Source organism: Lithobates pipiens, unplaced genomic scaffold (assembly GCF_037356315.1).
Source record: "Lithobates pipiens isolate NorthernLeopardFrog02 unplaced genomic scaffold, aLitPip1_a1.2 Scaffold_13, whole genome shotgun sequence".
Taxonomy (NCBI): domain Eukaryota; kingdom Metazoa; phylum Chordata; class Amphibia; order Anura; family Ranidae; genus Lithobates; species Lithobates pipiens.
Window position 1 is genome coordinate 554431134 of NW_027507718.1, and position 27611 is coordinate 554458744.

The following is a 27611-nucleotide window of genomic DNA, read 5'->3' on the forward strand; positions in this document are numbered from 1 at the left end:
GTACCTCACTCAACCCTATGTACTGTAGCACCCTACACCAAGTTACCAGTCCTTATAAGGACTTTTGTGGACCAAGTAGGTTGTGTGTGAGTGATTAGCAGACTGTACATCAGTCCCTATACCGATGAAGGACTGCTGCAGTATAGGGCAGCGGTCAGCAGTAGTGCACCTCAACCCTATGTATTGTGGACCGATACCAGTCATTATAGAATAGCAGACTGTACCATACTCAACCCTATGTACTGTAGCACCCTAGACAGATCAAGTTACCAGTCCTGATAAAGAGCTTTGTGGAACAAGTGAGTTGTGAATGATTAGCAGACTGCAGCAGAAGGGCAGCAGTCAAGTATAATATTCTTTCTATATTTGGAAGAAAGAATATTATACGTGTACAAGCCTATTACCATACCACTGATACCAGTCCTGAAAAGAACCTTTGTGGAACTAATAGTAACAGCTACTGTTTAAACTGACCCTCACTGCCTCACACACTGCTTCCTGCCTGTCCCTATATAAACTGGCAAAACAGAGGCTACTGGAACAATAACTGGTTACTGGAATAGCACTTTTGTGGACCTGATAGTAACAGCTAATGATGATGATGACTAATCTGGCTGTCCCTACAGCAGCACAAAGCGTCCTGTCCCTTTCTCTAAACTGACAAAAGACACTCATGCTGCTGCAACAATCAGTAGCACAGCAAACCTATATACACCTAACACCTATACCAGTCCTGAAAAAAACTTTTGTGTACCAAATAGCTAGCGATTTATCTCTCCCTGCTCCACACAGCAACCTCTCCCTATAGTGACAGAAGAAAGAATGTAAAATGGCCGCCGGATCGGGTGTATTTATAAGTTGGGGGGCATGTCCAAGTGTCCATGTGCTGTAATGTCTCAATTGGCTGTCCTGTACCCCATGATGGATGTGTCATCAGGTCAAAGTTCTTTTACACAGTAAAAACACGGAAGTCCGCCGCGCGAACGGCGCCAATAGTCCGCCGAATGGGCGAAACGCGAACGGGCATCATCTTTCCTCCATTGTGAGCATAGGTGAAACACCTTCCCAGGCAATGCCATAATCAATCCCACCTTCCTCCCTGGGATCTCTTTCCTATACAACATATTTTGTAGCGTTTCCTGCGAGGTGGCAACTGCAGCCTCCAGTAGGGTAGTGGCGTTTGGCGTTTGCAGAAAAAGTCACCAGTGTAAAAAGATTAGTTGTGAGGCCATGAAATAAGACCTTAATCAGGAAGGGCCATCCCACTCATTGTAATTGGGAGCTTCAAAACAGCCAACGATACCCTGGGTGCTCTGGAGTCCCACAAAAAGTTCACAATACTGGAATCAATTTGCTTAAAGATTCGTAGTGTCACATAAATCGGGGAATTCGAGAGAATGTACAGAAATTTGGGGAGAAAAATCATCTTAAATAAATTTATCTGTCCCATCAAGGTGATCTGTAAATTCTGCCATCTCTGTACCTTCCCCCGAAAGTTTGTCATTATTGGCACTAAGTTTGTCTCAAGAAATTTAGAGATAGGGAGCTGAACCTCTATCCCCAAGTACTTAAAGGAGGTAGACAATGGGATGGGGCAGTCCAATGGAACCGCCACTGTCTCATCAAAAGGGAATTTGGAATCCGGAGTAATCCCCAAACTTCTGAATCAATCGGAAGGCTTCTGAAATCGATGGCCCCGGATCCTGCAGATACAAGAGCATGTCGTCTGCATAAAGGGATACTCGCTCTTCAGTCTCCCCCAATCACAGAACATTTAACCCCTGCCTGGCGCCCCGAAATATAGGAAATTAATCTGAAATAATACCATTAACCCTCAATCTAATCATCGGTTCTGTGTGTGCACAGCCTTTCTAATGGGAGCAGGTCATCTTGGGACCTGATCGGTTGGGGCAGGAACTCCACAAAGTGCTTCAACTGTGCATACCTCCACCTATCTATCACCAATACATCTTTTTTGTTAACTAAATCCTGAAAAGTACACAGTTTTCCTTTCAACATATTATCCTTTAGTTGTGCATCTTCACATACCGAACATACCCTCTTTCCCCCGGTGCAAAATAATTTGTGTCTCTTAATGGTGTCATGGGGAATTAAATGCCCATTTCTCTTTGTTGTGTACTGTATCCCAAATTGCCATTACGGTGTGTGTAATATTGTGCGTATGCTCGTTTAACTCTCTTAAGTGTGTCGGGATCCAAATTATTTCCACCAGTGAAACCTCACTAATAGAGCTTTCCATTTTGACCCACCTTTTTTCTTTATTCTTTTTTTACCCATTACACCACCCGTGACATTAGAAAAGCATTATAGTAGTTGTTAATATCTGGTACCTCCAGGCCCCCTAGACCCTTCTCTCTCGTTAATACCGCCAAACATATACGGGGCTTTTTGTTCTGCCAGATATATCTTCGGAGTAACGCATTTAATGTATTAAAATATTCTTTTGGGAGTAATGTCAGTAACATTTGAATTCTGTACGTTATCTTAGGGAGGATTATCATTTTGAAACTGTTTATCCTTAACAGGTAGGTAGGGTTATCCTTGGGCTGGGAATATAGAACAGAATATCATCGGCAAATGCCGCTATTTTGTGTTTCTCATCTTCTAACTTTATCCCCATAATATCGGGGTTCTGTCTTATCCCTTCCAACAGCGGTTCTAATGATAGGACAAACAGTAATGGGGACAGGGGACACCCCTGTCTGGTCCCATTAAACATCTCGAAGGACCCCGATACAGTCCCATTTATTTTTACCCTCGCTGTCGGGTGGTTGTATAGGGAGTTTATCCTGTGGGTCATGTTAGGGCCCACTCCGAATGCCTCCAGTGTGTTCTGCACAAATCCCCAGTCTACCCTGTCAAGTGCTTTTTCGGCGTCTATTGACAGAAGCAGTCCTGGGGTTTTACTATCTTTTGCACTAGTAGGAGTGTTCTGATTCCGTTGTCCCTACTTTACCTTCTAGGAATAAAACCTACTTGTTCTGTATGTACCAAGTAATTTATCACTGTCTTCAATCTACCTGCTAGTATCTTAGCAAACAACTTCAAATTTGAATTTATTCTATATTTATATATATTTATTGGTTATATTCTATTGTATTTTTTAAATTATATTATTGTTCTATTTGCGTAGTCTATTCTATTCTTTTCTATTCAAGTTCAAATTTATTCTATTCAAATTTCGGAAGATGGTTATGTCCTTTATATTCTAATCTGTTGTTTTTTGTTTTGTTTTTCTATACCATTCTGCTATTTTATTTTTTATTCTAATATATTCTTTACTATTCAAATTCAAATTGATTTATTTTTTTTAATTTTGGGAAATGGTTATATTCTTTCTATTCTATTGTTTTTTGTTTTTTTTAATTCTATTATTTTCTCTTCTATTATAGTCTATTCTAATTCTTTAATTATGTATTTGAATTCAAATCTATTTGAAAATAGAATGTGTTTATGTTCTCTTTTATTCTATTTTTTTATTCTATTCCTTTAATTTCTATTCAATTTTTTTCTTTTATTTTCTATTGTGTTCTGTTTTACTATATTATATTATTTTCTGTAATATTCTTTTCTATTTGAAATTTGAATTTCAGAAGATGGTTATATTCTATTTTATTCATTCATTTTTTTTATTTTGTTCATTTCTATTCTATTATATTCTTTTATTTTCCATTTTGTTCTGTTTTACTATATCATATTCTTTTTTAAATTCTATTATTTTCTCTTCTATTATAGTCTATTCTAATTCTTTAATTATGTATTTGAATTCAAATCTATTTGAAATTTGAATTTTAGAATGTGTTTATTTTCTCTTTTATTCTATTTTTTTTATTCTATTCCTTTAATTTCTATTCAATTTTTTTATTTTATTTTCTATTGTGTTCTGTTTTACTATATTATATTATTTTCTGTAATATTCTTTTCTATTTGAAATTTGAATTTCAGAAGATGGTTATATTCTATTTTATTCATTTTTTTTCCATTTCTATTCTATTATATTCTTTTATTTTCCATTTTGTTCTGTTTTACTATATTATATTCTTTTATTTCCTGTTATAATCTTTTCTATTCCATTTTTTTTTCTAATTTGTTTGTTTATTTTTTATTCGATTTAATTCTCTGTGGAAATTGGAAAACTATTTGAATTCAAAAACTATTTGAATACTATTCGAAATTGATTTAAAAAAAAAATGGTTTGAATTGATTTGAATTCGAATTGCGTCTGAATTTTTATTTTGATTATTTTGGATTCCCTTTAAATTCGGTACCAATGTAATTTGGATACATCTGAATTTCCAAAAAACAAAAATTTGTCAGAATTTCAATTCAGAACGAAACAAACTGCACGCGTCTAGTTCCTCTGCATGTTCCAGTCTCTAGTATTAGTCTGAGACATCAGGGTAGACTTTATCAGACGTGTAGTGCTAGTAAAAAAATAAATACAAATTATGTTTTCTTTTTTTTCATGTGGTACAAACCACATACTGTATATTTTATTGTAGGTATGTTAAAAAAACAAACAAAAAAAAACCACATAAGATGATCTTACCTTGAATGATAATATAAAAAAACCTTCTCATGTCTTTAATTACGGTATATTCTATTGTGTAGATCGCTTTAAAGGATCATTGTACTTAAATAGACAGGAAGAAATGGTTGTTACCTAACCAAGTGGTATCTATTGACATCCAAAAAAGTTACAGACATGGATGGAATCTAAACAATAATTATGATTTGACCTTATCAAAAATATGTTTTCTTGTATTTCTCTGAGGTTTTATGATAATTATATAACATTTAGGAAAAAATATACATCCTAACAATCCAGCACTGGAGGTCAGTATGGCGAATACCTCCACAGCCACCATGTATTTCCCTCTGGTGCTCAGATAGGCCGGGATCATGGCAATCCAGACACTGCAGAACACCAGCATGCTGAAGGTGATGTACTTGGCCTCATTAAAACTGTCCGGTAATGTCCTCACCATGAAAGCCAGAACCAAACTCACAGCTGCCAGAAACCCCATATAACCCAACATAGAGTAGAACCCGATAACTGACCCTTCATTACACTGAATGAGGATCTTCCCAGGATAGGAGTCCATGTCATACTCTTGGTAGGGAGGAGACACTGACAGCCAAATAACACAGATCAGAACTTGGGCAGATGAGCAGATTATGACAACAGAATTAGAAGTCTTCTCTCCCACCCATTTCCTCCAGTAGCTGCCGGGTTTGGAGGCTTTGAAGGCAATGCAGACTGTGATAGTCTTGGCCAGAACAGAAGACACAGCTATAGAGAAAAAGACCCCAAACAAACTTTGTCTCAGCATGCAGGTTATATCCACAGGACGTCCGAGGAAGAAGAAGACACAGAGGAAGCTCAGCAAGATGGAGGTCAGGAGGATGAAGCTCACAGTCTGGTTATTGGCTTTCACAACTGGAGTGTCCCGGAATATAATAAACAATGTCAGTATAGAGAGAGTTTCCACAGAACATAATATAGAGAGAAAATAAAAAGCTAGAGCTATGATGTTCATCTCATCGAAGAGATAGTCATATGTTTTGGGAATACAGATGATTTTTTTCTCATCCGGCCACGTGTCAACAGGACATTTGTGGCAGACATCACTGTCTGTGGGAGAAAAAAGCACAAAGTACAAACTTTCCATTATTAAACTGAATGAAATCATCAACAACTTAACACATACCCAATACAACATCTATTCTTTAATAATTATATCTTACAGAAGAAGTGTTTTTTTTAAAGAGAGGAACGGGGGAAACTTGTTTGGCTGTACTTCTCCTTTGGATCACAGGAGTACAGTTCGTTTTACACTACTGTGACCCATTTTCAGCAGAGAGCAGGCTGAAGTCCACACTCTGCTGACATCACAGAAGTCAGTCCAGGCCATCACGACCACGGAGTCGGGATCCACCAAATCACTGGGCCGACACCTGGCTCAGGCTCTCAGTAAACCGCTGAGAGCCTGAGCCGGATGTTCCACCCCTCCACAGCTCAGCACTCCAGTGAGTGAGGAGGAGGCAGAGCAGAGAGCCTCTGAGAGCCTGAGCCGGACACTCCGCCCCTCCACAGCTCAGCACTCCACTGAGTGAGGAGGAGGCAGAGCAGAGAGCCTCTGAGAGCCTGAGCCGGACACTCCGCCCCTCCACAGCTCAGCACTCCAGTGAGTGAGGAGGAGGCAGAGCAGAGAGCCTCTGAGAGCCTGAGCCGGACACTCTGCCCCTCCACAGCTCAGCACTCCAGTGAGCGAGGAGGAGGCAGAGCAGAGAGCTGCTGAGAGCCTGAGCCAGACACTCCGCCCCTCCACAGCTCAGCACTCCAGTGAGTGAGGAGGAGGCAGAGCAGAGAGCCTCTGAGAGCCTGAGCCGGACGCTCCGCCCCTCCACAGCTCAGCACTCCAGTGAGTGAGGAGGAGGCAGAGCAGAGAGCCTCTGAGAGCCTGAGCTGGACGCTCCGCCCCTCCACAGCTCAGCACTCCAGTGAGTGAGGAGGAGGCAGAGCAGAGAGCCTCTGAGAGCCTGAGCCGGACACTCTGCCCCTCCACAGCTCAGCACTCCAGTGAGCGAGGAGGAGGCAGAGCAGAGAGCTGCTGAGAGCCTGAGCCGGACACTCCGCCCCTCCACAGCTCAGCACTCCAGTGAGTGAGGAGGAGGCAGAGCAGAGAGCCTCTGAGAGCCTGAGCTGGACACTTCGCCCCTCCACAGCTCAGCACTCCAGTGAGCGAGGAGGAGGCAGAGCAGAGAGCCGCTGACTGACAGTCAGCAGCTCTCTGCACACGGAGAAGTGAGAACTGTAAACAGAGCAATCCGTTTGCCAGGGCACAGATGCAGCATCAGACCCCCTGGGTAAGTATGATTTAAAAAAAAAAACCTTCCTTCTCTTTTAAATAATCCTCTATGACCTCTATGACTAAGCGCCTCCATGGTGAAATGTTTTGGAGGAGGAACAGGATCTATTGAATGGTGTTTTATATAACAATAAAGTGTTTTCTGTTTAACCACTTAAGCCCCGGAAGATTTGCCCCCTTAATGACCAGGCCATTTTTTTGCGATACGGCACTGCATCACTTTGACAATTGCGTAGTCATGTGGCATTGTACCCAAACAAAATTAACATCCTTTTTTTTCCCCACAAATAGAGCTTTCTTTTGGTGGTATTTGATCACCTCTGCAGTTTTTATTTTTTGCGCTATAAACAAAAAAAAGGGACGATTTTGAAAAAAATAACTATATTTTGTACTTTTTACTATAATAAATATCCCAAAAAAAATAAAAAATTCTTTCTCAGTTTAGGCTGCTATTTATTCTTCTATGTATTTTTTATTTTTAAAAATTGCAATAAGTGTATATTTATTGGTTTGCGAAAAAGTTATAGAGTCTACAAAATAGGGGATATATTTATGGCATTTTTATTTATTTATTAGTAATGGCGGTGACCTACGATTTTTATCAGGACTGCGACATTGTGGCAGACATATCAGACACTTTTGACACTTGTTTGGGACCACTGACATTCATACAGCGATCAGAGGTAAAAAACAAAACAAAAAACAGAGTACTGTATAAATGTCATTGGCAGAGAAGGGGTTAACACTAGGGGGCGATAAAGGGGTTAAATATGTTACCTAGGGAGTGTTTCCAACTGTGGGAGGAGGGGACTGCCTGGGGGAGGAGACAGATCATTGTTCCTAAGCTTTGGGAACAACTGATCAGTCTCCTCCCCCCTGACATAACAGAAATTTGTCTATTTACATTGACAGACCTCCGTTCTGTCTCTCTCAGGGGCGATCGCGGATGCCCATCGGACATCGCAACCGCTGGGCACACGCAGCTCTTAAAAAGGCTGCCATATAGATGGCTCTCCCGGGGGGCCCAACCTGCCGAACTATAACTGCGACTGCTGGTCAACTGCTGGTCAGGAACCAGTTGGCTTTTCCTGTATTGAATTGCATCTGTAGGGTTAGGATGGGCCCCTTTTGGCCTGGGCACCTGTGATCAATGGTAAAGCCATGAACACAAGATCTTTTTTACTACTTTGTGGTTTTTGAGCAAAATGCAAAGATTAATTCTTTCACGTGTCACATTTTATATAACTTCTTTTCTCCCATTTTCTATCCCTTTTTAAAAACTGGGCATGGGGGGAGTTTAGGGTCCGCTGCTACCATGGTTATGAAAAGAATCACCCTGGAGTTTTTTTTCTTTTATGCAATAATGCAATGGAGTTAACCCTTTTACTGCCACAGATATACTGTGTCATACATCGGTGGCGGTGGGGGTTTTACAAGCACTCCTGTCTGCTGTAGCCTCCTATGAAGACAATCGGTCAGCTTTACAGCAACCTGATTGCTTTCATTGACCCCAGGAAGTGTGACCCCCCCCCAAGTGACTGCCTTCTGTCATGTTTTGTAGGCTCTGCTTATCCACCCGTTGACCTGGGACCTCCATGTCAGATACCGCCAGTTTAGTGATTGTAATCTGGTGGTTTTGGCCACTGTAGCCATGAAAGGATCTAGTATTTTGGGGGTTTTCATTTCCGTTGGGGTATATTGTTTTTTTATTTTATGTACATAAGGCTATTATTTTTTATTAAACCGTTTTTTTTTTAAGTGGAGCTCCAGGCTCCTTCAGGGAAATAATAAAAGTCAACAGCTACAAATACTGTAGCTGGTGACTTTTAATATTAGGACACTTACCTGTCCACAAATAAAGCAGTGTCTTCACCCGAGTCGATTTTTCAATTGGCTTTTGAGTGCTGCCATTGCCATCTCTAATAAGGGAAACCAGCAATGAAGCCTTTCGGCTTCGCGGGCAGTTCTCTATTGCGCATGTGCAAAGCGTCCTGTGCTTTGGGAATTGCCCGGCAGCGGGGGAAGGAGGAGGGAGGCAGAACTTCCGGGATGACTTTACCTCAGCAAAGTCAGACAGAAATGGGAGTGGCTACCTGTGAAAACTAGGTACCACTTCCGGTTCCGACGCTGTATGTGAGGACAACGGGATGCAGTGGCTCCATGTTAGCCCAACAACAAATCAGCTATAAAGCCGACAGCAGCTCCCACTTTCAGGCACAGACACCGTGATCCAACCCCCCCCTTCACATTATGGTGTGGTATCTCACCAACTCCTGTTCTGGCTCCCTGTCTCCTTCAAGTGCTGGGACACATAGTCCCTCGGCAGAAGGATACAAGATGGCCCGCGGACCACACTACAGAGCCTCAGAATATGAACAAGCTTGTGCGCGAGGTATACGTAGTCTGCGAGTGCACGTGGTCTGCGAGTGCATGTGGACTGCACGTGCACATGGTCTGCGAGTGCACGTGGTCTGTGAGTTCCTGTGTATTGTCTTGTTGAGTACCTGTGTATTGTATTGTTGAGTACTTGTGTATGGTATTGTTCGGTATTAGTGTTAGGAAGCTAGTTGTTAGGCAATTTGGACAGGGTATAATCCCCAATTAAATTAGTAGGGTACGATGCCTGGTGGGTGGGGAGATGCGAAATCTTGCGGCATGTATGCATTCCTTGATCATCCGATGGAGGGCGAATACTGCTGTGAAAAATGTAAGCACATTGTTTCCCTGGAAGATCAGGTTCTGAATCTGGGGAAGCAACTGTCAGCACTGAGAAGACTCTCCATACTAAAGGATAGCCGGGAACATACCCAGCAGGTGGCGGCAGGGGCCAACACAGAGGTGGGTGGAGACAAGGAGGTGCAGGCACTAGAAAAGAGTAGATGGGTGACAGTCAGGAAGGGTAGAGGGGGAAGTGCCAGGGAGGCTGATCCAGGGCTGGAGCATCCCAATAAGTATGCTCCATTGAGAGACATTGGTGAAACCGGTCAGAGACCAGCACTGCTGGAGCTGAGGGACTCTCCTAGCTGCCAGGAAAATAACTCCTCCTGTTAGAGTGTGGGAGGGGGGGACAAAGGGGAAAAAATAGACAGATTCTGGTGGTAGGGGACTCAATTCTTAGAAGGACAGAGAAGGTAATCTGTGACAAATACCTTAAGCGTCAAACTGTACGTTGTACACCGGGCGCTTGGGTTCAGCACATCATGGATCTGGTGGACAGATTACTGTGAGGGGCTGGGGAAGACCCGGCTGTCATGGTGCACGTTGACACCAATGACAAAGTCAGAGGCAGATGGAGTGATGGAGTGTCCTAAATAAAGATTTTAGGGACTTAGGAGTTAAATTGAGGAAGAGGACCTCCAAGGTAGTATTCTCAGGAATACTACCGGTACCTCGAGCCACACTAGAAAGGCAGAGGGAGATTAGGGAAGTAAGCAAGTGGCTGAGGAGCTGGTGTAGTAAGGAAGGGTTTGGCTTCCTGGAGAACAGGGCCGACTTCTCAGTCTGTCACCAGTTCTATAGAAGGGGCGGACTGCAACAAAATGAGGGGATGTAGATGTACAGGGGGGTAAAGATTGCCGAAAAGTTAGAGGGGTTTTTAAACTAGGCGATGGGGGGGGTCCAGAGGTAGATATAGTCAGAGTGGAACATATTCCAGAGGGTAGGATTGGGGACACTAGTGGTAGGTTGACTAAAGCACATAAACTCGAGGTAAGTATAGTAACAAGTCCTATTTGCAATCTTGGAACACCAGATAGGAGGACAGTATGTGACCAATCTAAACTAACTACATGGCATGTTTACCAATGCCAGGAGCCTGGCAGACAAGATAGGCAAACTAGAGTTACTGTTGTACGAGGAGGATTTTTATTTTGTGGGAATTTCAGAGACTTGGTTCAACAGCTCTCATGATTGGCTGGCAACCATTTAAGGGTATTGCCTTCATTACAGGGATAGAGAGGGTAAAAAAGGGGAGGGGTATGCCTATATATCAAGAATAATGTCAAAGTGAATGAGAGAAATGACATCAATAGGGAAGCTAGGGAGGAGGTGGAATCCTTATGGGTAGAGCTGCAAATGGATGAAGTTAATGGGGAAAAAAATACTGGAAGTGTTCTATAGGTCCCCTAACCTGAGGGAGGAAGGGGAGACATACTTCCTATCACAATTTGGATTAGCAGCAAGGATGGGAAATATCATCATAATGGGGGATTTTAATTATCCAGAGATAGACTGCGTGGAGGGCACCATGCATTCGTCTAAGGCTTGTCAGTTCCTAAATGTCTTGCAGGACAATTTCATGGGTCAGATGGTAGATGCACCAACTAGAAACAAAGTGTTACTAGATCTACTGATTACCAACAATACAGACCTGATCACAAATGTGGAACCTTGCTAGAAGGCATAAATTGGCATAAAATCTTAGGAACAAAGAAAATGGAGGAGAGATGGATTTGCTTTAAAAGCATATTAAACAAGGGCATTAGCAAGTGCATCCCATTAGGAAATAAATTTAAAAGGGTGAACAAAAGTCCTGGATGACTTAACTCCAATGTAAAAATGCATATAAAAGCAAAAAGGAAAAGGCCTTCAAAAAATACAAGGCTGAAAGATCATCATCAGCATTCAGACTGTACAAAGAATGCAGCAAGAAATGTAAGAGGGCAATTAGGGTGGCTAAGATAGAAGACTAAAGACACATAGCGGAGGAGAGTAAAAAAACAAAACAAAGACATTTTTTACATGTGTAAACAGTAAAAAAGGGAGGAAAGCCCACATTGGCCCCATAAAAAAAGTTAGTTTTTTTTTCCTCAGTTTAGACCGATCTTCTATATATTTTTGGTTAAAAAAAAATTGCAAAAAGCATATATTGATTGGTTTGCACAAAAGTTATAGCGTCTACAAAATAGGGGATAGTTTATGGCATTTTTAGTAATAATTTTTTTCTTTTTACTAGTAATGTCGGTTTTTATCATGACTGCGACATTATGGCAGACACGTTGGACAATTTTGACACATTTTTGGGACCAATGGCATTAATACAACGATCGGTACGATTAAAAATGCATTGATTACTGTAAAAATGTCACTAGTAGTGAAGGGGTTAACACTAGGGGGGCAGTGAAGGTGTTAATGTGTGTCTTAATTTGTGTTCTAACTGAAGGTGGGAGGGGACTGTGTAGGGGAAGAGATAGATCGCTGTTCATACTCTGTATGAACAGACGATCTGTCAGTTCTCTCCTCAGAGAACCGTAAACTGTGCTTTTACACACACAGTTCCGTGTTCTCCATGTGCCCCCCAGCGATCGCGGGAGCCCGATCGAGACCACTGGCCACACGCATTGGCTCAGGGGGTGAGTGGGGGGCGCGCGCCCACTAGTGGCCACAGGGCGAAGCGACGTTACATAACGTTGTTTTGCCCAGCCGTGCCATTCTGCCGCAGTACAACTGCAGCGGCTGGTTGGCATATGGTTAATAAGACACGTGGCCACTCATTAAAATTAGAGGAAAACTAGAGTTACATTAGATCAGAATCTTAAACGGCATAGAGGGTTCTTTCCTGTAAGAGCGGCAAGGATGTGGAATTCCCTTTCACAGGTGGTGGTTTCAGCGGGGGGGGGGACATTGATAGCTTATAAAAACTATTAGATAAGCACCTGAACGACCACAAACATACAGGGATATACAATGTAATAGTGACATATAATCACACACCTAGGTTGGACTTGATGGTCTTTTTTTCAACCTCACCTACTATGTAACTATGTATTGGTGTTATTAGCTTATACGATTATTTTTTTGTTTTGGCCATGGCCATGTGTCTTTTTTCAATCTGACCAACAATGTGACGGTGTATTAATTACCTGTTTCGTTGGAGATTTTCCCATCAGAACACGGCACACAGTGATAGCAGCAGACATAGATTCCTTCAGTTGGAACCTTCCTGGATCCTGGAAGACACGGCTCATTGCACCGAGCTTTAGGAATCTGAAAGGAAAATATTTTTAGGGATCAGATAAGCCCCATAGGAAAAAATATGGATGGAGTGGAGAGGGATTTTAACACCTGTTAGGTTATAGATGTTACCTCAGCCCCCATTAGGGAGATTCACCTTTTCTTTGTCCTGTTTATCATTATCATCAATAGTGAAAGCCTAAGCCCTTGTACACACGGTCGGAGATTCCGACGGAATGTGTCCGATCGGACCGTTTTGTCGGATATTCCGACTGTGTGTGGTCTGCATCGGACTGTTTCCGTCGGAATATCCGTCGGACCAAATTTTCCAACTTGCCGGAAATATTTTCCGACAAAATGCTCCGATCGGACATACTCCGATCATGTGTAGAGAATTCCAATCGGACAAAGTGCCACACATGCTCAGATCAAATTCCTACATCAAAGCTATTGGCTACTAGCCTGAACGTAGTCCCGTCGTAACGAAATTACGTCATCACGTTCTGAAAGATCGGATTTTCCGACAACTTTGTCCGACCGTGTGTATGCAACAGTTTCGGACAAGATCCGTCGGATTTGGTTGTCGGAATCTCCGACCGTGTGTACAAGGGCTTAAAAAAGCCCAAATTTTGGGTTGTCCCCAGGAAGGTCAAGGGGAAACCTTATAATGGGGAAACTAGTTCTTCTGATGCGATGAGGCTTAAGCATTATGGGTATCACTGCATGTGGGTGTGCTTACTACAATGGCAATTATTGGAGTTTGTCATAGACCTCCCAGTATTAACGAGGAGGTGGAGCCTCAGCTCTTCGCACAGATAGAAAGGGATACAAGGGCTGGGACAGTGATAATAATGGGGGGTTTGTAACTACTCAGAAATCAGCTGGAGTAATGGCATTGCCGGAACAGTTAAAATCACAAATTTATAAACTTATTATTACAAGACAATTTTGTGGTACAGTTCATAGAGGCCCTGACTAGGAATAACACTCTCCTGAACTTGGTAGCCTCAAACCATGCAGAGCTTATTACCAATATTCATATAAAGGAACATCTGGGTTCTGGTAGCGCAAGCCAGCGGGGACTCTTTCTGTGTTGCCCCCCTGCAAAGTGCTGCCCTAGACATGGGCCTTGTCAGCCTAGGCCAGGATACAGCATTGTTTGCTACAATGTAAAGTAGTGAGTGTACAGCTTGTATAACAGTGTACGTTTTCTTTCCCCTCAAAATAACTCAACACACAGCCATTAATGTCTAAACCGCTGGAAACAAAAGTGAGTACACCCCTAAGTCAAAATGTCCAAATCGGGCCCAATTAGTCATTTTCACTGCCCGGTCTCATGTGACTCGTTAGTGTTACAAGGTCTCAGGTGTGAATGGGGAGCAGGTGTGTTAAATTTGGTGCTATCGCTCTCACTCTCTCATACTGGTCACTGGAAGTTCAACATGGCACCTCATGGCAAAAGAACTCTCTTAGGATCTAAAAAAAAGAATTGTTGCTCTACATAAAGATGGCCTAGGCTATAAGAAGATTGCCAAGACCCTGAAACTGAGCTGCAGCACGGTGGCCAAGACCATACAGCGGTATAACAGGACAGGTTCCACTCAGAACAGGCCTCACCATGGTCCATGTGAGATACAGTATATATATATATATATATATATATATATATATATATATATATATATATATGTATATATATATATATATATATATATATATATATATATATATATATATATATATATATATATATATATATATATATATGTATATATATATATATATATATGTATATATATATATATATATATGTATATATATATATATATATGTATATATATATATATATATATATATATATATATATATATATATATATATATATATATATATATGTATGTATATATATATATATATATATATATATATATATAAATATATAAATATATATATAAAAAAAATCACATCCTATATGTGCCCTAAATGGGTGGATCGTTGGGCCTCTGAAGCAGGGTGAAATTGGGCCCTTTACTACTGCCCCCTTGTACCATCACCATAATTATAAATTTCTATTTCCCAATGCTCCCATATTTTTTGCATTTTAATTTTTCGATCATACAACGGATGTCCAAAATCTAAGAACTGTTGTGATAATCTGAAAAAAAATAAAGCAAAAATCTAGTGAGAAGTGCAAAGGGCAGTTAGTGGGTAAAGTTTCCTTGAAATAGGATCAGTTTATATAGCAATCTTCCAGGCATGCCGTGAAACAAAGAGAAGTGCTGTGTAATAAAATAGTTGTCCAAAGTGCAGCGTAGAGAAGGGTGTTGTGTGCCTATGGTCACTTCCCTGCTCCCTACCATCCTGCTCCCTTCTCCCTACCATCCTGCTCCCTGCTCCCTACCATCCAGCTCCCTGCTCCCTACCATCCAGCTCCCTGCTCCCTACCATCCAGCTCCCTGCTCCCTTCTCCCTACCATCCTGCTCCCTGCTCCCTACCATCCAGCTCCCTGCTCCCTACCATCCTACTCCCTGCTCCCTACCATTCTGCTCCCTGTTCCCTACGATCCAGCTCCCTGCTCCCTACCATCCTGCTGTCATCACACTGGATGACACCTGCTTTACACCAATTACGATCTACTCAATACTCAAAGTCTATGAATGAGAAACAGGAACTGCCTCCTTCTACAGTATGTCAGCCACATTGCAGCCTTCATCAGCATCACACACCGATATCATTGCCCCAAGGGCTACTGTAAGAGTGCTACTGATATGATGGATTTACCTGCTGAACAGGGAGGGGGGAGGTTATTTGATCAATCGGATGGGTGGACAGACACACTGATATGTAGACAGATGTACCTCCATTAGCAGAATGACAGCCTGGCTGTGGGGTGCCCTCTTCACCTCTAGGATAACAAACCCCAGGCACCTGCCCAAGCCCCCCAACCCAACCCAACCCAGACCCCAATAAACAAGGCAGATGTGCACCCCATGCCCCCTCTCAGCTCCGCAGTCAGGGTCACTTACCCTCAATCTCATCTTCAGGTAGATGAGTGGAGGAGTACTCTCTCAGTAATTTAGGGATGGTGCAAACCCCCCAGTACATCAATGCCTCCGTTACCAGGTGAAAAAGGCATTGTTGTGGGAAAGAGGACACCCGGGAGGAGATAATACTCAAAGGGGCAACATGTGGAGGGACTGTCACCAATACAGGCTATTCTGGCTGCACTCCTCTCTCTGGTAATGGGCGAGTGGTACAGGTGAGCTGCATGCGGACAGCCTGCCGTCCTCATATCCACACACTCTTCAGTGGTGGATGGTGGGTCAGTCGGTCCTCCATTTCCTCTGGCTGTGCGTCTCCTCCCTCCTCCTCCTAGGCCAATAGGATTACTTCTCCTTTCAGCCAATCGGAAAATGAGTCTCAGGAGCCACTTCCTGATTTTCTGGGAGGTGAATCGGTGTGACAATATTGAATTTTCATTTGCTATTGTCAAACAACTAGGTGGGCTCTGTGCCCGCCATTTTTTGAAGCCTATAAGCCCTTGTACACACGGTCGGACATTCCGACGGAAAGTGTCCGATCGGACCCAGTTGTCGGATAATCCATCTGACTTTTTCCGTCGGAATGTCCGAACAACAAAGTTTTGAGAGCTGGATATAACATTTTTTGAAACATGATCCGATCGGACTTTGTCCGATCGTTTGTAGAGAATTCCGATCGGACAAAGTGCCACGCATGCTCAGATAAAATTACGAGATCAAAGCCTTAATGTAATCCTGTCATAACGAACGAATGTCATCACGTTCTGAACGATCGGATTTTCCGGCAACTTTGTCCGACCGTGTGTAGGTAACACCAGTTTCGGACAAAATCCATTGGAAAAAATCCGACGGATTTTGTGGTCGGAATGTCCGACCGTGCATACAAGGGCTTAGAGCATCATGCTCTAATCACACAAAAAAAAAAGGGGGAGGGGGTAAAGGGAGAAAAAAGCCCAGAGAGTGAACCAATAATGAAGGGAAAGAGGTGAGAATTTTTTTTAGTGAATGAATATTAGTAAAGAGTACATTTGGAGAAGTGTTGATTTATTACTGTTATGTAGAGGAGGATTTTAGGAAATAAACACGCTAATATTTTTCCATTTATGGCGAATTGCAGCAGAAAGCATGAACTCATACATGGGCATCAAAACTTACCAACAAGAAGTTTCACTTATATTCGCATTGTGTGCTGTATGACTAAATATTTGTGGCCCTCACATCTATTAAACTTTGTTTTACATCCCTTTCTAAACCATAGGCATTAATACGGATCCCCATCCACCTTTTGAAATATTTTCAAGCACACAAAGGCTTCCTTCCTCCATAAATCCAACCATCACTAATCCCAAATCTCATGGAAGGACTCAAGGGAGGACATTCTACTAATGTCCAGTATGGCCACAGCATATCTATTTGGCCACAAGTTTGTAGGCACCTGACCATTACACCTACAGTGCCTTGAATAAGTATTCATACCCCTTGGAATTTTCCACATTTTGTCATGTTACAACCAAAAATGTAAATGTATTTTATTGGGATTTTATGTGATAGACCAACACAAAGTGACACATCATTGTGAAGTGGAAGGAAAATGATAAATGGTTTTCAAAATGTTTTATAAATAAATATGTGAAAAGTGTGGGCGGTGCATTTGTATGGCGCCCCCCCCTGAGTAAATACTTTGTAGAACCGCCTTTCGCTACAATTACAGCTGTAAGTCTTTTTGGGGATGTCTCTACCAGCTTTGCCCATCTAGAGAGGGACATTGTTGCCCATTCTTCTTTGCAAAATATCTCAAGCTCTGTCAGATTGGATGGAGAATGTATACGAGCAGCAATTTTTAAGTCTTGCCACAGATTCTCAATTGGATTTAGGTCTGGACTTTGACTGAGCCACTGTAATGCCGCGTACACACGAGCGGACTTTTCGAGGGATTAAGTCTGACAGACTTTCGACGGAGTTCTGACGGAGTTCCGACAGAGTTCTGACGGACTTTTCGAATGAGCAGACTTGGCCACACACAATCACACCAAACTCCGACGGATTCGAACGTGATGACGTACGACTAGACCGAATAAGGAAGTTCATAGCCAGTAGCCAATAGCTGCCCTAGCGTCGGTTTTAGTCCGTCGGAATAGCATACACACGAGCAAATTTTTCGGTAGGAACTGGGTCCGGCAGAGTTCTGGCGGAAAAATTTGAAGCATGTTCCATTTCTAAAGTCTGTCAGACTTTTGCGAATCAAAAGTCTGTTGCAGCCCACACACGATCGAATAGTCTGCCGGAATCAGTCCGTCAGACTTTGGATGTTGAAAAGTCAGCTCGTGTGTACGGGGCTTAACACATGAATATGCTTTGATTTAAACCATTCCATTGTAGCTCTGGCTGTATGTTTTGGGTCGTTGTCCTGCTGGAAGGTGAACCTCCGCCCCAGTCTCAAGTGTTTTGCATACTCTTAGCCCCTGTACACACGGTCGGAGATTTCGTCAACCAAATCCGTCGGATTTTGCCCGTCGGATTTTGTCCGTCGGATCTTCTCCGAAACTGTTTCATACACACGGTCGGACAAAGTTGGCGAAAAATCCGATCTTTCAGAACGTGATGACGTAATTTCATTACGATGGGACTACATTCAGGCTAGTAGCCAATAGCTTTGATGTAGGAATTTGATCTGAGCATGCGTGGCACTTGGTCCGATCAAAATTCTCTACACATGATTGGAGTATGTCCGATCGAACCAGTTGGTCGGGAAATATTTCCAACAAGTTGGAAATTTGGGTCTGACGGATATTCAGACGGAAACATTCCGATGCATACCACACACAGTCGGATTATCCGACAACACAGTCCGAAAGGACACATTCCGACGGATTCTCCGATCGTGTGTACAAGGCTTAACAGGTTTTCTTCTAAGATTGTCCTGTATTTGGCTCCATCCATCTTCCCATCAACTCTGACCAGCTTCCCTGTCCCTGCTGAAGAAAAGCATTCCCACAACATGATGCTGCCACCACCATGTTTCACGGTGGGGATGGTGTGTTCAGGGTGATGGCAGTGTTAGTTCTCCGCCGAAGATAGCGTTTTGCTTTTAGGTAAAAAAGTTCCATTTTAGGCTCATCTGACCAGAGCACCTTCTTCCACATGTTTGCTGCGTCCCCCACATGGCTTCTCACAAACTGTAAACAGGGCTTTTTACGGCCTTCTTTCAACAATGTCTTTCTTCTTGTCACTCTTCCAAAAAGTGCAGATTTGTGGAGAGCACGACTAATAGTTGTCCTGTGGACAGATTTGCCCACCTGACCTGTGGATCTCTGCAGCTCCTCCAGAGTTACCATGGACCTCTTGGCTGCTTCTCCGATTATTGCTCTCCTTGCCCTGTCGGTCAGTTTAGGTGGACGGCCAAGTCTTGGTAGGTTTGCAGTTGTGCCATACTCTTACCATTTTCCAATGATGGATTGAACAGAGCTCCGTGAGATATTCAAAGCTTGGGTTATATTATGATAACCTAACCCTGCTTTATACTTCGACAACTTTATCCCTGACCTGTCTGGTGTGTTCTTTGACTTTAATGATGCTGTTTGTTCACTAATGCCGGCCATACACGGTTCGAATTTCGAAAGAATTTTCTTTCGAAAATCGTATCTAAGAATTTTCGTATGAAATTCGCACCATTAGTGGGCTGCAGCAACAGCCGATTTTCGTGCAGAAATAAAATTTGAGGAATCGGACATGTTGGAAATTTTTAGAAAAACGAACGATTTTCTAATCAATGATGGGAGAATCGTGCGAGAAACGTAAGAAAATGTACGGAGATAAAAGAAAATGTACGGAGATAAAAGAAAATGTACGGAGAGAAAAGAAGATTCCCAGCCAAGAAAATTCTTTTCTGTAGCAACATGAGGTGAAATTGAAGGCTTGGTCGGCCGAATTTCGAAAATCAATGGTGGCATCATCGGATCACAAAAAAAACGAATTTTCTGATTTTGAAAAGAAAATTCGTTCGAAATTCGACCGTGTATGGCCTGCATTAGGTTCTCAAAAAAACCTCTAGGATCTTCACAGAACAGCTGTATCTCATTTATACTGAGATTCAATTACACACAGGTGGTCCCTATTTAGTAATTAGGTGACTTCTGGAGGCAATTGGTTCCATTAGATTTTAGTTAGGGCTTTCAAAGTTGCTCCATCACATAAAATCCCAATAAAATACATTTACGTTTTTTGTTGTAACATGACAAAAATATGGAAAATGTCAAGGGGTATGAATACTTTTTCATGGCACTGTATATGATCTTACTGGACATTTCATTTCAAAACTATGGCCAATAATATGGAGTCCTTACCCCTCTTCCTTTCTGACCATAATTGTCCCTATACTTCAGGGAAGACTTGCCCCAAGAATTTGGAGTGTGTCTGTGGGAATTTATGCACATTCAACCAAAATAGCATCTGTTAGGTCAGTGCACTCCACTATCTATCAGTCATCACTGGTTAGATAAGTCCTCTCTGATCTAAGTATTTCTCTTTCAGAATTTCCCTCTACTGTTTCTAGGAGAACTCTCTCCTTGGCTCTTAGTTCCTCCAGACTGTGAATTGCAACCACATTTAATTTTTTGTTTTTCTCTCCAGCAGAATATGTTTCACCACCGAATATTTCCTACAACTGACCTTCACCACCCGGTAACAGATGTTCTTTCTCTTCAGGACAACTGACTCCAATCAAAGAACAGAACTTCTGAAACTATGCTACAAACGTAAGGAAGGGTGTGCGTTCAAAAGACATCAAACACTAACAATGGAAATATCTTACTTTGTCATGTTTCCAACGGACTACTCTTTCTTCGCTCTCTGCCTTGCTTTCAGCATAAAAAATGGCGAGTGTATAAAAAATTATTTCGGCATGCCACTTGTTTGGATCAGGTTCAAAAAACATGTTTGCTAGGCTAAACAACTTAGGCAGTTCTCCTTTCTCATTGAACATGATGGTTTGTCTGAGGGGGTTCGTGAATTGAACTGTCCGGACATATCTGTTCAGCTTTTAGAAGAAAAAAAGATTGCTTAGAAAGTAATTATTCCAAATACGCCAATTCACATTTGTCATAACCTCTAAGATCATACAAATAAGAAGCAGGTGCAGGTTAACAGAATAATGCCCCATACACACGGTTGGAAATTCCAACGGAAAAAGTCTGATCGGACCATGTTGTCGGAAAATCCGATCGTTTTTCTGTTGGAATTTCTGACGGAAAACGTTTGAGAGCTGGATCTAAAATTTTCCGACAACAAAACTAGATCAGACTTTTTCCGATCGTGTGTAGAGAATTCCGATGTACAAAGTGCCACGCATGCTCAGAAAAAATTTGGAGACGAAAGCTATTGGCTACTGGCCTCTACATTGTCCTGTCGTACCTCGTTCCGAACGATCGGATTTTCTGACAACTTTGTGTGAACGTGTGTATGCAAGACAAGTTTCGGCCAAAATCCTTCTGAAAAAATCCGCCTGATTTTGTGGTCGGAATGTGCGACTTTGTGTATGGGGCATTACAATGATTGTGGAATTTTGTTGCAGTGCAATGGCAGTGAGTGCAGAAGTGCATGTGAGTGCAGTGACAGCGGGTTCAAAATGACCTGTTGGTGCAATGCTGGTGGGTGCAGAAGGGATCATTTTGCAAAAGTGTCTGTTCATATAGAAGCGTGCATTGGCTCAGTGGCAGAAGTGTTTCTTTGATGTGGTGGTGATGGTTGTAGGAGTGTGTGTTGGTGTACTAGAGAAGAGTGCAGGCATGTATGTGTAGCGCACCCTCTTAGAAGCCACAGATGAACTGGGATTCCTCACCCTGCACAGCCAGGCACATACAATTTTCGCAGGCACTCCAGAGACAGAGAATAGACTGCGATTTCGTTTTTTGGGGTTTAATAAGGGTCAGTGACATCGTTAGGGGATGGTTTTTGGGGCTATAGCCTAGAATCTGGGGCCCATAGCCCAGAGTCTCTGCAGGGGTCCCCAAGGGGAGGGGATGCTCTCTGGAGACCCTGATGTAAGTGGGGGGCTCTCTGGGGACCCTGATTTTAAGGGGGAGGCTCTTTGGGGACCATGATGTGAGTGGGGAGCTCTCTGGGGACTCTGATGTAAGGAGGAGGCTCTCTGGGGACCCTGATCTAAGGGGGGCTTTCTGGGGATATATACACATATATATTACTGTATATACATGTGTATGCTCGATCAAGCGCATGACTTTCTTTACTACGCTGCTATGGGCTCTAGCCCCAGATCTTTTGTAGACCTAGCAATGCCCCTGTTGAGGGTCAATGATATGGATGGGGATGGGAGGTTATGGGATGCCCACTTCAGCAACAAAACAACTTCAGGAACATCTTCCTACACACAATCTATATACAGTCTATATACAGTCTCCTAGACACTCCTCCTGCTATTTACTTGCTTGCAAACTCCAGCTGGATCACAGTTAATGTATCTGAAAGGCACAGTTAAATTTAGCACTGGCCCTTTGCAGGCAGGAATTCAAAGTTCCTCATTGTGTAGCAGGATACAATTATCAGCTTGTACTTTCCCTCCTGTGGCTACTGATCCCAGCACCACCTCTTCAGGCACTGCCAACCCACCTGGCTGCAGCTGCCCCTATCACTAGCCCTCCAGGTTAACTATCCTCCAAAGTCCTCCAGACTGACTTACACCAGCCCACCCGGCTGACTCTGCAGGAGATTGCTCAGAGAAAGGATGAAGACTTGGCACACCACGGTCTTCAAGGAGAACTGGCCATGTGTAGCATGTGACATGTCCGCCACCTTGTAAATCCCCAGTAATGCTGCTCTACTCACCCTGTCCTCTCTTATGCTTCCATGCCTCCAGGAAGGGCTTCATCTGTGTGTTTTGGCAGGATCCTTCCAGCACCTGAGCCCATGCCCCCCCTAGACTAGGAGGTACCCCAGAGGGTCGCGACAGATTCCACAGCACTATATCTCCATCTTCCCCCCATCTACCCCTGCTGGCATGGTTCATGCCTTTTTATGAGGTAAGCCTTTCCCCTGCCAGCCCTTTACTGGGGATTGGCTGAGGCCCTCATAAATATTCCAAGCAGCCCCTCCTAATCTCCACCCGCTATCTCTAGAAGTTTCTACAACATTCTAGACTAGGGGGAGGCACCAGAGGAGCTGTCAGGATGAGTCATCCAGCCCTGACTCACTAAACGTTGACCCAGATTCACCTAGCCCTGAGCTGACTAAATGTGCCTACGCTAATAACTAACACTAAAGGGCGCTACAGATGTTTGTTCAATGGAAAAGGGTGCCCAAGGGGGTTGAAGGGTGTATCACGGCCATGTGACACTGTCAGAGGGTGCACATCATGTGCTCTGCTGCAGTATTCTGTTTGTGCATCCTGCATTCTCCTTTTCATTCTTTAAGAAATTAGTTTTTTGTCACTTTTGTCATAGGCTGTACTTGTATATGATTGGATAATCTACATGACACGTTCAAAGGGCGGTACTTTCTGAAAGCCCCCTTTAAATATTCACACCAAAGAATAAAGATTAGATTTGCTCGGACAGACTTTGTTGTTTGTGTCATTGTCTCAATGGGCTAATCTCACAGGCCTGTGGGGGATTGGAAATCACACTTTAACAGACATCAAAGAGTTAAACCACCTCTAGAAAATCTACATTCCTTTCAGATGGGGGCTCATCCGGGATCGATTATAATATATGTCTATATGGTGAGTTGAATTGATATATGTATCTTCTCTAACTGTGACACATATTTAGAAATCGTTTCCTTTAAAGGGACCTGTAATTTATGTAGAAGTTGTTTTCAGACCTCGATGATAAGTTGACTGCTCTGAGAAGCAATAATAAAGGCTGTTTCGGGTGAACAGTGAGAAAATCCCTGGGTGGGCTTTTGGGCTCTGAGAAGTCCACACTATAAGACTGCTTTAAGAAGCAGCACTTGTTCCGGGTGAACAGGGAGAAAGCCCTGGGGGGGGGGGGGGCTTTCCCAGACTCTGAGGCCGCGTACACACGGGCGGACTGTTTGTCCAACTTTGTCCGCTGAACAGTGTTTCAGCAGACAGTCCGCTCGTGTGTGGGCTTCAGCGGACAGTTTCAGCGGACAGTCTGACGAACAAAGTTTTTCGGAATTTCCGTAAGACTGTCTGCTGAAACTTGGTTTGAGCGAACAGTCCGCTCGTGTGTAGGCTTGTTCGGCAAACTAAGTCTCGCGCATGCTCAGAAAGAATTTACACGGCGAAGGTTGCATTGCAGTGTATCGGACGCCGAATTTCTCGTCCCGTCGTACGTGCCGTTCACGTCATCACGCAAGTTTTCAGTGGACTGTTCGTTCGTCGTGTGTGGTCAAGTCCGCTCATGCAAATTTTGAACGGACTGTTTGTCAAACTGTTTGACGAACCTAGTTGGGCGGACAGTCCGCCCGTCTGTACGCGGCCTGAGAAGTTAGTAGGAAAAGGATTTATACAGTATTGTAATTATGAGAAAAAGTCTGATAAGGTGTGCCAGACAATACCCAATCTCTTTGCTTATCTTATCTATCGCCCGTAGAAGTTTAGAAGATAATTTGTTAACTGTCTGTGTGGAATTTGTCAGCGTTGTAAGTTAAGATGATGCCTTCCACTGCACTGTGTTATAATGGGACTTAAATAAAAGGCGACAGACGCGTCTTGCGGTGAACTCCCATCTCCTTTTTGTGATTGATGGAAGTTCCCCAATCAAAACGTAGAGTGATGCTACAGTATCCGGTGATGTATTTATGTTTACTCTTAATGATTTACATATGAATGCTTTGACTCTAATGTATGAGATAGTGAGCTTAATAGCAGTGTTAATAATGCTTTCTTAAGGTAATACATAAATTGACATAGTCGATAGGATACTCTGAGGGCCGGTTCACACAGGGGGCGACACGAGGCGACACGACTTGCCGTGCCGCGATCTGACAAGTCGCCCCCGTTCTGTACAATGGAACCGTTCTAAGAGGAGCGACTCGAGTCGCTCCGTCTTAGAAAAAAGGTTCCTGTACTACTTTTGGGCGACCTCGGGGCGACTTGCATTGACTTCTATACAGAAGTCATTTGCAAGTCGTCGCTGAGGTTGCGGCAGGTCGCGGCGAGGCAAGTCGTGTCGCCTCGCATCGCCCCCAGTGTGAACCGGCCCTGAGGCTAACTTTTGATCAAAACATGCTATTTGAATAATTCTTTTTGCTACTGACATCTCTTGCACCGGGGAAGTCGGATGAACAATTTGGATATTTGGCTTTTTGCCAACAGGGTTCAAGTGCTAATATCTCACTGACCGTAATAGATAGTGGGGAATTGTTTGCAGCATTGGTACTACAGCAATTGAAAGCACTGTTTGCACCTGTTGGCACTCTGCCAAAAATGTGAAAGATAAATAAAAATGGTTTGGTTATAAAAATAAGAAAAGTAATAATGCACAAAGCTTGCTTATGATCAGGGGAACCTCTGGCCATAAGGAGTGCTTATTGGCATTTTGCCAAGAAAAAAAAAAAGGAAATAAAAGTCAGAATTTTTAGAAAGAAAAAGAATGATGAAAATAAACATGCTATGGAGATCCCTGGCTGGACCGAGGCTCCCTATAGCATCCTAGCCCAAACATTGTCCACAATGGGTTTAAAGCGGAGGTCCACCCTAAAGTGGACCTTCCGCTCATTGGAACCCTCTCCCCCTCCGGCGCCACAATTGGTACCTTTCAGGGGGGAGGGGGGTGCAGGTACCTGTACAGTACAGGTATCTGCACCCACTTCCGGCGTAGATTCTGCAGAAGGTACGCCCCTTTCCGCAGAATCTACGCCCCTTTCTGAAGGTCCCCCCGCTGCCTGCTGGGAAACACACGGATCCCAGAGACAGCGGGGACCATCCTTATTGCGCAGCGCGACTCGCGCATGTGCAGTAGGGAACCGGGAAATGAAGCCGAAAGGCTCCACTTCCTGATTCCCATACCCAAGATGGCGGCAGCAGCACCCGAGAGACGATCGAGAGATCGGCTTCGGGCGCGCTGGGCGGGTAAGTGTCCCTATTTTAAAAGTCAGCAGCTGCAGTATTTGTAGCTGCTGGCTTTTAAAAAAAAAACGGTGGACTCCCGCTTTAACAGGGACAAGAGATGGTGGATTTAAGGGTTAAATCAATGTTCTCTATGCCTGTACCATGCGACCCGCCTCCTCCCCCTTACATTCCACAACCAGATCAAAGAGCTGCACAAAAGACCTCATCACATGAGGATACACAGCAAATATCAGAGTGGGCTACAAGCACAATAACTGATTTCTGACAGCGAAGGATGTTGCAGGATGTTTTGACATCCTTAAGCAAACACCAGTGCAGACACATTATCAAAATGATTTCTCAGGAAATCAAAGGGGAAACTTTTATAAAAAGAGAAGAGGGGGTTACACACAGAGACAACCAAGAGGATGGCTTACAGCCAATAGTTCAGGATTTCTTAAAGAAGGGAATCTTAAAGGCAAATTGTCTCGCCCTACATTAACATTAACCCAGAAAGAAGGCAAATGGTGACCATACGTTTGTACAAGACCTAAGGGCCATCCCCAGCTGAAACACTTTGTGGATTCCCTCCCTCATACGATTAGACCCACAGACGATCTGCTCCCTTTGGAGCAATTGTGTGTGGGGATAAATAGAAGGAGAGGGATTGCAAAGATATAAAAAATAGTGATGGCCCTAAAAATATCAGGACCCTCCGTGTACTTCAGAAGGTGGGATGAAGAGATGGGGACGAGTACCTCAGAGAGAGAGATAAAGAAGATGTTACAGATGCCACATAAAATCTCCCCGGACTGTAGCTTATTGGAAATGAATTATTAATGTATGGGCCGCTGGTATATAACACCAGATAAGCTTCAGCATTTTCAAGCCGGGCTCTCAAACTTATGCTGGAGGGGATGTTTAGAGGTGAGCTCGATGGCCCACATATGGTGGTCATGCCCTAAAATAAAACTTTTTTGGCAGTCTGTATTATTGATAATAAAAGAAATCACTGGTTATAACATCCCAGAGGACTTTAGGGTATGCCTACTGCATGGGACCACTATGTCTATCAAACAATATAGGCGATCTTTGATACCAAGCCTATTAAATGCAGCAAAGTGTTTAATCCCCTGCTACTGGAAAAATCCTGAGACCCCTTCGGTAAAAAGTTGGTTTAGTAAAATCAATAGAATTCATAATTTGGAGTTCCTAAAGTATAGTGGAGAACCAGGGGAGACAAAGAGATGGAAAGCCTCGGAAAATTACCAACAAACCCCAAGATTTGTCGCAACGATGACGGAAATGGTAGATTGAGGGGGTAAACAAGCTAAACAAGCTGCTACTTCACAAAATGCACAGATCCAAATGCCCATGCTAGCCCCAGAATTGTTTTTTTTTATCAGATTCTTTCAGATTTGCAGGGATGTGCAGAAGAAGCTGATCTCAGAGACTGGGACAAAATAGGTGTGCAGAAAGCTCCAAAAAAAAATGGATTTCTCTGCAAAGAGGAGAAGCCATTTATACCAGTAGCCAGTGCATCACTTTTTATTTCCCAGTACCATGGAATAGATCACAGAGGCTGGAAAGCCACTTGTGAATAGGGATGAGCTTCGTGTTCGAGTCGAACATACGTTCGACTCGAACATCGGCTGTTCGCCCGTTCGGCGAATTCCAAACATTATGGGCCGTTC

At 43.2% G+C, this 27611-nt stretch overlaps 1 protein-coding gene across 1 annotated transcript in view; it reads right to left on the reverse strand.

The window, feature by feature from the left end:
- Positions 1-3468: 3468 nt before the first annotated feature.
- LOC143975831 (vomeronasal type-2 receptor 26-like) overlaps positions 3469-27611 on the reverse strand; it is a 140307-nt gene continuing 116164 nt past the window's right edge. Inside the window, exons 4-6 of the mRNA XM_077478396.1 lie at positions 20698-20922; positions 12755-12878; positions 3469-5656 (exon numbers count right to left, since the gene is read on the reverse strand). Of these exons, the coding sequence (XP_077334522.1) occupies positions 4749-5656; positions 12755-12878; positions 20698-20922 (1257 nt within the window). The 3' untranslated portion in view covers positions 3469-4748. The remainder of the gene's footprint in view (positions 5657-12754; positions 12879-20697; positions 20923-27611) is intronic.